At 39.6% G+C, this 12,141-nt stretch overlaps 2 protein-coding genes across 2 annotated transcripts; both read right to left on the reverse strand.

Moving 5' to 3' along the window:
• Window positions 1–367: 367 nt before the first annotated feature.
• On the reverse strand, window positions 368–1,245 carry LOC102739664 (olfactory receptor 2A2-like). The gene is given in 3 exon segments (XM_031020638.2): window positions 368–511; window positions 513–798; window positions 801–1,245. Coding segments are annotated over 3 exon segments (795 nt in total). The 5' UTR covers window positions 1,210–1,245; the 3' UTR covers window positions 368–411.
• A 7,771-nt stretch (window positions 1,246–9,016) lies between these two features.
• LOC102739957 (olfactory receptor 2A14-like) lies at window positions 9,017–9,984 on the reverse strand. Its single transcript, XM_031020639.2, is given in 3 exon segments — window positions 9,017–9,258; window positions 9,261–9,661; window positions 9,663–9,984. Coding segments are annotated over 3 exon segments (921 nt in total). The 5' UTR covers window positions 9,941–9,984.
• Between the last annotated feature and the right edge of the window lie 2,157 nt (window positions 9,985–12,141).

Here is a 12,141-nt window from a genome sequence, read left to right on the forward strand (position 1 = left end):
GTTGGTTGGGTGACTGACTTGTGGTTTCAGCTCAGGTCATGATCTCATGGATCCTGAGATTGGGCCAGTGTCAGGCTCTGCACTCAGTGGGGAGTCTGCTTGAGATTGTCTCCCTCTGCCCCTTCCCCTGCTTTCCCCCCACCTCTCTCAAATAAATAAATAAATAAATAAATCTTTTTTTTTAAAAAAGAGTAAATATTCTGATAATTTAGATGTCCCAAATCCTAATGTGGTCCCTCAATTTTAGAAGATCCACTTTTCATGGAACTTTGCCCTATTTTTAAAGCTAAAAGATGGACAGTAACCATTTTTAATTCAAACTTCTAAGCAGGAACTTCTTATGTGTTTTTGCTTCAGCAAACCACATAAATTTAAAAGGAAACCCTACTCAAACAACATTCTATCTGTGCTTCACATGGGTCTTTTCTGCAGTACTCTATACAAAGAAGCCTTCACCTGAGCATTCCTCAGGCTGTAGATGAGGGGATTCAGCATTGGGTTAAAGAGACTGAAATAGAGACAGTATTTTCTCCAGCTCTTCAGGTTGATTGGAGTCTGGGACCATATAAACCACCATGGCTATGCCAAAGAAGAGCCCCACCACACAGAGGTGGGAGGAGCAGGTGGAGAAGGCCTTTCTTCGGCCCTCCTTTGACTGGATCTTTAGGATGGCCCAGAGGATGCACATGTAGGAGACTAGCATTAAGCAGAGTAGCCCGACTAAGACAAGCATACAGGCAGGAAGGATAACTACTTGGTTGATCCATGTATCAGCACAGGCCAGCTTGAGGACAGAATTTCACAGAAGAGGTGGTTCACTTCCCTGGGTCCACAGAAGGGCAACCTTAGAAGGAGAATTGCATGTACCAGAGACAGAATAAATCCACATGACCAGAAAGTGACAGCCAGAACCAAGCACACTCTCCAGCTCATGATGACAGTGTACTGGAGAGGATGACAGATTGCAACAAACCTATCATAGGACATCGCCACCAAAATCAGGCACTCTGTAGCAGCAAAACCCAAATACAAAAATGTCTGCATTATGCATGGGACAAAGGAGATGGTTCTCTTCTGAGTCACTAAGTTTGCCAACATCTTGGGGACATTATTGGATGCATAGGACATGTCAATGACAGCCAGGTGTGAGAGGAAGAAGTACATGGGGGTGTGCAGTCTCAGGTCCAGACAGATGAGTCCAAAGATCATGCCATTTGCCAACAGACTGCAGATGTAGAACAGGGAGAAGATAGGGGCGCCTGGGTGGCTCAGTCGTTAAGCGTCTGCCTTCAGCTCAGGTCATGATCCCAGGGTCCTGGGATCGAGCCCCGCATCGGGCTCCCTGCTCAGCGGGAAGCCTGCTTCTCCCTCTCCCACTCCCTCTGCTTGTGTTCCCTCTCTCGCTGTGTCTCTCTGTCAAATAAATAAAAAATCTTTAAAAAAAAAAAAGAACAGGGAGAAGATCCAGAAGAGGACTACTTCCATCTCTGCACCGAGCTGGAGTCCCACCAAGATGAATTCTGTGACCCATGACTGGTTGCTTCCCATTTCTTAATGACAGTTTATCAAGGACTGAAGTGTGAGAAAAGGTAGAGCTGGAGAATTGACAAAAATTAGAGTTACCTATCTCAAAATGAGCTCAGAGAAAGGTTGTATCTTTGGCCCCACTTGCCAGATCCGCTATTCCCAAAATTGATTACCTTCTTGATTTGAATTTTTGATAAGGAATAAGTTTAAACTCACAGAAAAGTGTCAAGAATTATACCAAAAAAACCCATGTTCCTTTATACAGATTCAACAAATTTTAATATTTCTTTCATATTTACCTTATTCTCTTTTTCTCTACATTTATGCTACCTTTTCTGAATGTAAGATGAATTCAGTAATTTTTTAAATACTGAGAATTATTGTATATCCTTTTAGAGCATACTAGGGTTAGAGAATTGTAAATTCTTAATCTAGTATATATTGGGCCAGAAAATGCATCTGGGTCATTCAAAAATATTAGTGTGGTTATAAACTGTGTGCATCACTACCCTCATTGTATAATCCTGGTGGGGTGTTGCCATGGGGTCATAGTCCTCCTCATTTGAACCATTTTATTGTAGGTACCACTAGGTACTACAAAGAGAAAGAAGGCAGCCTACTTGATCTTCTCTAGGCCCCATTGGGAGGCTAATGATAAAACAGCCTGTAAAAAGGGTCTTTTCTATTCTTGTGAATCAGAGTAGATGCATCTGAAGAAGCTCTTCAGGTACCTATTAAATGTATGGGCTTGGTCAATATTAACAGTTAAGAGGTAGATCATCACTATGAAGATCTGGATAACCCTCAAGATAAAATCAAAGATAGAAAGGGGGTTATACCAAATGTCGTGTATTTGAACTGAGATTCTCTTTCCCAACTAGGAAGTTTTGTGGGTATGTAATATGTCCTGAACATCTTTATATCCCAAAATAACAGGTGAAGTTCTCGATGAAACAGGCACTCAGGAAATGTTTGTTAGATGGATCGTTGTCATTTTAGTTCAAAAATTGATGTGCTACGTATCTTATATGTCCCAGTTTCATTTGACAAAGACATGGTTTCTCCTTCCCTAGAGAAGTTCACAGAATATGATCACTGGAAAATTAAAGAGAGACAAAATCACAGATTCGTTCACCTCCATGAATATGATTGCATTTGGGAAGCTTCTACATAAATGTGCCTTCAGTTTGTGACATGGATTTTTGCTACAATTAAAGACTATGCTTATGTTATGTAAAGTGGAAGACAGCAACATCAGTATTGCAGAATTCTAGAGGCACAGTGGGATTAATAAGCAATGTCTGAACCACATTTACTCTGTGAACAGAAAGGATAAAAATACTGTGCAAGGCACAGAATCCATCACTGTTCAGTGGGAACATTGGTTTAATAACTTTTTAGCCTAGTTATTTTTGTGTCTGAGTTAGTATAATTTTTCATTCTCATTTTCATTACCGTTATTACCATCTTGCTGTTAAAAAATGAACAACACAAAATAAAACTGAAAGTAGGTTAAAACTCTTAAGCAAATACATTACTGGCATAGAGAAGAAAATGTCATGGTAGTGATAACTAAAATTTCACGGCCCCAATGAGGTAAATGAAACAATAGCAGCTCAAATAAGGAAAGCTTTGCTCAGTTGGTAGGAGCAGCTCTCTCTGGGCTGTCCTGGACCCCAGAATGTTTCTTGATCAAGGGAGATATATCTATTTCTCCAACCCTCGTCAGGAGCGTTAGCACTCCTTCTATCCTATTTTGTGATAAGAAAGACAGGTACACAAACTCAGTGATTTTTTAAGCCTAATAATCATCATAACAGGGTAATAACCTCGGATAGTGCCAAAAAGAATGACTATATGGCAAACTTACATCTTACAGTGTTTCAGCAAAGACTTAACTGTAACTGTTACTAGAACATTCTTTTCCATTGAGACAGGTTGCTCTAGACATTAAGATCTTCATTTAGGCTAGGTGATATTGTACTTTTGTTAATTTGGCCATTTGGGAACCTTGTTCAGAGAAAATGGCTGCAGAAGGCTTCTCATTGTCTGAGCCCCCTCACACTACCCTGAGACAACTGTGCTACCACCACTCAGTTACATTAGGAGGAAATGGTGAGAGAGATGCTGGGGGAGTTCAAGGATGCCTGCCTACCACACAGTGGGCAGATGGTCCCTAAGATACAGGAGGGAGACGTCCAGGTGCCTATTGTATCTACCTACAGTGCACAGTGTGAGTCAGGAGGGAAGTTCACCCAGGAATATCATTTTTGTCCACATAGCCTGCCCTTTATCAACTACCTATACTGAAAATCATCTCCCAGCATAAATTAATAATCTCTTCTGCATAAGGACATGCTAGCATTGGGTTTTCTCACAAGGAGCAACTTTAACCTACAATAAACTCCACAGAGTTGAGAAATGTACCTCTAAAATGGATGTAGGGTCCTGTTCCCTTGGTAGCTTTCAGAGGATTAAATCCCAGATACAGGAGTCACTCACTAGACTTCTGAAGGTTCTTCAAAGAACCCCAGGAGCATAGCTTTTATTTTAGAGTCAGATGAATTAAAAACATTCTTGAGTTTCTATTGAGAATTCAAATTCCCAGAATGATCATACAATATTATACCTATTTATCTTCTTCCTAAGATTAGGGAGGGAAATCCCTGAATTTTCTCTCTGGGGGAGAGGTTGGTAGTGTCTGATGGTCCTTGGAGGAAAATTCTGGTGAGGAAACAGGGTGGATATTGGCATCACACTGTTTGTACACAAACTTCCAGCTATCTCAAGGGTTATAAGATAAGACAAATGTCACAAGTTACTGTACCAAAACTCTCAAATTGATTACAGTTTTATGAAGTCATGCTTCTTTACAATCTCCATCAAAGCATCTGAGGGACTGGGATTTTTAGATGCTTGAGAAGTGGATTCCCATGGAACGTGTTATGGCAAACCTGAGAGAGAATAGATCCCCAAGCCAAGATGTATCTCTATGTGCAGCAAGGATTGGTAAATACAAATGAGGAAGGTTTCTACTATTCACAAGCAACAATTATTGAGCACTTCTCTTGTTTCTGAAAATGTGCCAAATGCTCTATACTGACTACATGGTTTAATCTGATCAGCATTACCATTTTATGAATGTGGATACTAAGTTTGAATATACTAAGTTATTGGTTCTTTAAGTGTGGTCCAGGGGCTTGGGGGAATGTCTGAGAATCTCTCGAAGGGGCCATATGATCAAAACTATTTTCATAGTTATATTTAGACTTTTTGCCTTTTTCACCCTCCCTTTCTCATGAGTGCCCCATGGAGTTTTCCAGAGGTAACATGACATGTGATATTGCATCAGACAGAGTACAGCAGAAATATAAAATTCAGCTTTCCTTGCTTAAGCCAACATGTAAGATTGTTCAAAATGTAAAACAGGGGTGCCTGGGGGCCTCAGTTGGTTAAGTGTCTGAATCTTGAATACAGCTCAGGTCATAATCTTAGGGTAATGGATCCAGCCCTATGTCAGGCTTTGCACTCAGAGCTGAGTTGGTTTAGGATTCTCTAACTCACTCTCCATCTGCCCTTTTCCTGCTCCAGTTCCATTCCACACCCTCTCCTAAAATAAATAAAAATTTTTTTTTTAAGATTTTATTTATTTGCGAGAGAGAGAATGAGAGACAGAGAGCATGAGAGGGAGGAGAGTCAGAGGGAGAAGCAGACTCCCTGCCGAGCAGGGAGCCCGATGTGGGACTCGATCCCGGGACTCCAGGATCATGACCTGAGCCAAAGGCAGTCGCTTAACCAACTGGGCCACCCAGGCGCCCAAATAAATATTTTTTTAAAATGTAAAACATAGCTACTCTCTTTACTCTTTTTTTTTTGCTTTATAAAAGATAGTTATTTTTCATAAAAATACATTATATTAATATATAATAGAAATAATTCTCAATGAATTAAGATATTTAATAAATTCTCACTTTTGACTTCTAATATAGTACATATTAACAAATATTACCATATAAATAATATATCTTTAGGTCCTCAGTAATTTTTACGAGTTCAAAGAAGTCCCAAGACCAGAAATGTAGAGTACCATTGCACTAAATGGTAGATTACTAATCTTGCCAGGGCCAGAGTTGAAAACAAATGGATTTTATCTGATACCAAAAGTTTTATAGTTTTCTCTTGTTGCTGCCAGAAGTGAACACAAACTTAGCAGCTTAAAACAACACACAACTGGTATCTATATACCATGGAATATTACTCAGCCATAAAAAAGAATGAAATCTTTCCATTCATAGCAACATGGATAGACCTAGAGGGTATCATGCTAAGTGAAATAAGTCAGATAAATGGTTTCACTCATATGGGGAGTTTAAGTAACAAAACAAGCAAACAAAGGAAAAAAGAGACAAATAAAAAAATAAACTCTTAACTGTTGAGAACAAACTGGTAGTTACCAGAGGGGAGGTCGGTGGGGGGAGGTAGGAAACCCATGAAGGGGATTAAGGGTACACTTATGATGGGCACTGAGTAATGTACAGAATTATTGAATCACTATATTGTATATGTGACACTAACATAACACTGTATGTTAATTATATTGGAATTTTTAACAAATTAATATATATATTAATATATGTATATGTATGTATATATATAATATATATATACATATATATACAGTATAAAAAAAAAAAAAAGACCAGACACATTAAAAAAAAAAAAAAGCCCACATGTGTTCTCTCCCAGTTTCCATGGATCAGAGTTGTAGGATGGGGCAGCTGGATTCTCTGAACCTGTCTCACAGACTGACATCAAGGACATGGCTGGGTCTGAAGTCCTTATCTGCAGACCTTGCACATGACGCCCTCCATCCTCACACTTCAGATATCCTGACCTCCTCCTCTGCTCCTAGATGAGAACACTCCCTGCTTTCCAAAAGCTCACCTAACTGGGGTATGCCCACCAATGTAACTCCATAATTTAATATCAGTTGATTTATAAAATATCTTCACAGCAGAGCCCAGATTAGCACTTGATTAAAAAAAGAGTGGGGCAGGTACCTCAGGGGGTCATCTTGAGAATCCTGCCACCTGCAGTCTTTTCTCTTAACTAGGGAGCAGCCCTTGGATCCCATGTTTTTCCTCAGACACATGCTATCCTGTCACTGCTCTTCATCATCTGCCACATGTGCCTCCAGGACTCCTACCCCTAATTATCAAAGTAATTCTGAATCCCAACTCAGAGGGACACAATTTCTAGTTCTGTGGCTCACTTTAGCTGTTAGGATCAGAATATTTTAAAGTTCCTTTAAATTCCTAACTTACACAAATTTAACCGAGTTAACCCTTTCTTATGGCATGGTCCACACACCTGGACCTCAGCCTACGTGCTCTTCCAGCAAAATGACCATATTTTTCTGAGCATCTACATTTAAAGAGCACTTAGGTAGCAGGTACAGCAAGGTTTTACTTAATAGGATAGATACAGCAAGAGCATGAATATGCCCCGTATTGGGAGGAGCCAGTGAAGACTAGGGAGAGATTCAAAGAAACAGTGATATCCTAGAAAGCCATGGCATACATTTTCACATTTTTGTATTAATTTGATTACTTGCTCCCCTTGGAGCTATGTTGTTTGTACCTTGTAATAACCTTGAGCAGAGCTATTTAGCATAGAAATGAGCTGATGGTTAGTCAACTCTAGGGCTTCCCCAGACCAACCACTTTCCTTTGGTATTACAACTTGAGGAGGCTTTAACGTGATCTCCCAATACATTTGGTCATCAGTATCAGCATTGACATATCATTTATTTCCATAAGGTGGTTGAATTTTATCAATAACGCCAATGGTACCCCACAGCAGAGTATGGTCATGGTACAATTTGGTTTCATTACGAAACAAATCAGTAAGAATTACAGAAGTATTTGCTGTGACATTCCAATAGATTTGGCCCTTGTCCATACACCAGATTATTATGATGACAGGTGTCCTTACAATTAGCCATGGTTCACTGATTTCTGAGTTCCAATCATTTGAAGACAAAACCAGTTACCCTACCTCAGTTTAAAGGCTTGTGCTGAAGCTAGTTTTTATTGTGTGTCATATATCAATGAGGACATGGTGTTATTCAGAGCAGTTCCTTTTCCTCCCAGCTGATGACCTTCATACATGTTAAAAACTCATGGGCTTTGTTGCTCCTAAAAGAGGCTCTCAATAGGGCCTGGTGTCTACATCGCCACCCTGGTGTCTACAGGCCTGGTGTATGGCTGTGGGTGCCTCATGAACCTTGCCTTCCCAGCAGTTGTATTGAAAATCCCCATTAGTGTTTTTACCTTTAGTAACTATAATTTGGTGACAAAAGGATTGGGTTTTGTTTGTTTGTTTCTTTTACTTTATTCTCATAATTGAAGGCAGTGTATTTTAGAAATTTGCTTTGAGATCTGAAAAGATTATCTAGTTTATCAGTCAGGGTTTAAAAACTCCATTTCCAAGCAAAAGGTATTTATTTATTTTCATTTTGTTTTGTTTCTAGAGATCAGAGATTCAACATTTCATGACTTTGAAGTTTGCAATTGTAAACTGTTCATTTGAACATTGGTTTATTATAATTCTTTTTTAATACCAAGGGATTGGCAGACCTAAGAGGAAATCCATCCCAGTTGTATGAAGGTCAGAATTGGGCATGTTGATTTTCGAGAAAGAAAGGGCAAACAGTAGTACGTACTATTACACAGCACTCTATAGCTCAGGACAGAAGAGAAGGCAGATGGATTTGAAGGAGATTATTGGAAGTAAGGTAACTCGCATTCTGAAGATCACAGAAACTCTCAGCTTTAGAATTCTCCTGGACCATCAGTCTCCATGATGCCCTTTCTGTACATAGCAAAGATTTGCCCATTATACGAACTCCAGCTTTTTCTAATACAACCCTTTATTGGGTATTTTCTGTGGAAATGCCCAGGAAGGCAATGATGTAAACCTTCCCTTAATCCTGTCTTCTGTCTCCTGAGCACCCTGGTGTCTTTCCTACATGGCCCTGCAAGGCGTGCATGCCTCCTTCTCCAGGACCTGTGAGGACAACAAACTTTGTGTTTCCCTGACATTCCCGTGTCTCCTCATGTGGACATACCTGACTCACTATCGCATTTAAAAAATATAAAACACTTCATCTGTGATTTGCATTTCTTGTTTCTTCATAGTGACTTTGATGGTCAGAAGGATTAATTTTGAAAAGGCCTAATATTTATTAATTCTTCAAATTCTGTGTCTTGTGCTTCTTGAATCATCTCTAAGAATCTTTGCATACATACGGTCATGAAGGTATTCATCTATTTTATTTTCTAAAGTCTGTATGGCTTCAGGTTGTATGTTTAGGTCTAAAATATTCTATCTTAATGTGGCATTTATTATAGCATAAGGTGAAAAAATGCCACCTACCATATTTCATGGGGAGCAAAGTGTCCCTCACCATGTTGATTTTCGTTATCCTTCACGTGGGCCTCTGCTTATATAGTGCTCTCCTCAGGGCACCCATGACCTCTGCGTTCCTCAGGCTGTAGATCAGTGGGTTCAGCATAGGGTTGAAAAGGCTATAAAACAGGGAAAGGATCTTCTGCTGCTTCTCAGGGTGGTGGGATTTGGGGGCCATGTACATGACAATGGCACTGCCAAAGAAGAGCCCCACCACACAGAGGTGGGAGGAACAGGTGGAGAAGGCCTTTCTGCGCCCTCCCCGGACCGGATCCTCAGGATGGCAAATAGGATGCGTGAGTAGGACACCAGCACGAAGCAGAGGGGCCCCAGTAAGATAAACACACAGGCCACAAAGATGACCACTTGGTTGAGCCAGGTGTCAGCACAGGCCAACTTGAGGACAGACAGGATTTCACAGAAGAAGTGGTTGATTTTATGAGGCCCACAGAAGGGCAGTCTCAGGATGAGAATTAAATAGACCAGAGCCAAGAGGAAGCTAAACACCCAGGAAGTCACAACCAGGACCACGCACATTCTCCAGTTCATGATGACAGTGTAATGTAGGGGATGGCAGATTGCCACAAACCGGTCATAGGACATCATGACCAAAATCAGGCACTCTATGTGAGCAAAAGCCAGATACAAAAAAGTCTGCATGAACAAAGGAGATGGTTCTTTTCAGATTCACAAGATTTGCCAGGATCTTGGGGACACTGTTGGAAGCATAGGACATGTCAACAATGGCCAGGTGAGAGAGGAAGAAGTACACGGGGGTGTGCCGTCTAGAGTCTAAGCAGATAAGCCCTAGGATGACTCCATTCCCGAGAAGGGTGAGGGTATAGAAGAGGCAGAAAAGTCCAAAGAGAAAGAGCTCCAGTGCTGGATCGACCTGGAATCCCTGCAGGGTGACTTCTGTGATCCATGTCTGGTTGCCTCCCATGTTCCTATGGCAGAGACTGACAAGTCCACATTCACAACAGGAAGGTCAGAGCTCTAGGGTAATCAAGACTCAAAATAGCACTAAATGTTACAGAATGAACATTTAGAAATATATTACTCTGGATCAATTTTCTGTCATTTATTTTTAGATATCTCTAAAAAACTCAGTGTGCTAATATAAATCAGAAAAAATTCCCCTTCTATCAATGGAATGATAGGCTATATCTGTATATAATTTACTACAAATAAAATATATTACAAGATAATATTATACATTATTATATACAGTACCTAATAGCATACACACACATACACGCACACATATGTTGTTTTGGAGAATTAAAGTGCTCTAGCTTCCTTTCAAGGGTTTGAGTCTTGATTATTAAGGTAGTTAGAAGAGAGATGCCCCGACAGAATGTATGGAACAGGACGTAGTTTTGTTTCCTAAGCTTGCTTGTCTTCTTGGTCCAAGATAGGAGGTGATTAGGGCCCTCTGTTCTTTATAGGTTGTTTACTTAACAATTTCCCTTCTCAGATGCTTTTCTACTTATTTGTTTGATTTGAAGTGCCTTCTAAATGAAGTCTCATTTTATAGTGTCTTTATAACTTTGTAAGCCCCTCATTTTCAGCTACTAATCCTCTGTACAAGCTTCTTCTAGTACCTCTTTTCCATTTCCAGTGTTTGCGGTTTTATTCTGAGAGTTTTATCGCAGCACCAGATACTGAAATTTAGGCATAAGTAAAAGAATTCTTTGGCCCCATGCAATGAACACGTGTATATATCCTAAATTCAGGTAAACAGAAGGACAGTTCTGCAACTTTCTCAACTATGAATCTCAAAAGGGAAAATGAACTAACATTAACAGCTATATTGTAATTGTATTTTCTTTGGGTGTTTTCTCTTTTTCCTTTTATAACGTAATACACAGAAAAATCTCAGAGTTTATCTTATTTTCTGGTGACAGAATTGTCATCATGGTATCCTCCCAGCTTTGGTAACTCCTATGGCCATCAACTCCCCTCAGACCTTCTTCACCTGCTACCATGCTGACTGCCCCCTGCTGTTCTAATGGGTTCTGAGCAGGTCACAGGGAGTGGGAACAGGTGGGGCATTGGTTGGATATTTCTTTCTAGGAAGCTCTTCCTGGGAGGTGGCTGGGTCTATCCAGGGGGAAAAACGGTCATGGAACAGCCAGATGGTGACATTATGCCTCGAAACCATGTAAACTGGTGCTTGCTGTCCCTTTACACTCTCTTCACATTGTTCCCAGAAACAACCTGAGAACTTTTTACTTTCAAATTAGGCTGTAGTTTCAAATCCAACAGAATATTTTACAAATATTTTCATTTTTTTTCTTTGTAAAAACTTGAATCCTCAAAGTCATATTTTAAAATCAGGATTATATTATAGAGATTATTTTTAACTAACATTTCCCTTAATATAATGAACATTTTTCTTGTATTAAAAGTAATATTTTACAGGTATTATTTAAAACTAATGCAATATTCTATTATATTACAATTTATTTAATTTCTTATTGTTGAAAAAGTTGGGGTTCTTATTTCTCTTATTAGCATCAAGATAAATATTCTTTCAAACTGAAGTTTTGTCTATGTTCATGATTATTTAGGATATATTCTAAAAGTCAAATTGCAGGTGCTAAAATATATAGACATTTCAAAGCTTGTGATACCTATGGCCAGCTTCTGCACGAAAAATGTACCAATGTCCCCCTCTTATCAACTTTGAAAATGGAGTATGTGAGTAGTTTTTTACAATTTAAATTTCTATTTCAATAATTCTTTAACACATATTCCTTGAGTGCATCATCTGTTCCAGCCTCTCTTTTAAACTCTGGAAGAACAGCATAGGGAAAGTAGATGCATTCTGAAGGGGATACAGATAGTGAAGAAGCTGGGTGGTGTACTTGTCATCTACTCTTCATGTTTCCATTTAGGGGAGAAATCTCTCTCCCCCTGGATGGAAACACGGGAGGATACCTGCCGCTCTCCTGCTCTCTTATTTATAGGATTTGTAGAACAGGAAACAGGAAATGAGGACGCCCCTTCTCTGCTCTCTTTTTTGGTCATATGCATTTCTATTCTTTCAGGCTAAAGCCTACAGGAGCATGTACTGTCCCATTTAGGGAGTGGAGGTGGGCTAATGGTTGTGATTTTAATTTGGAGAGACATTTTGTTAAA

The sequence above is a fragment of the Leptonychotes weddellii genome, chromosome 12 (assembly GCF_054177405.1).
Source record: "Leptonychotes weddellii isolate Sample4059 chromosome 12, ASM5417740v2, whole genome shotgun sequence".
Classification (NCBI taxonomy): Eukaryota; Metazoa; Chordata; class Mammalia; order Carnivora; family Phocidae; genus Leptonychotes; species Leptonychotes weddellii.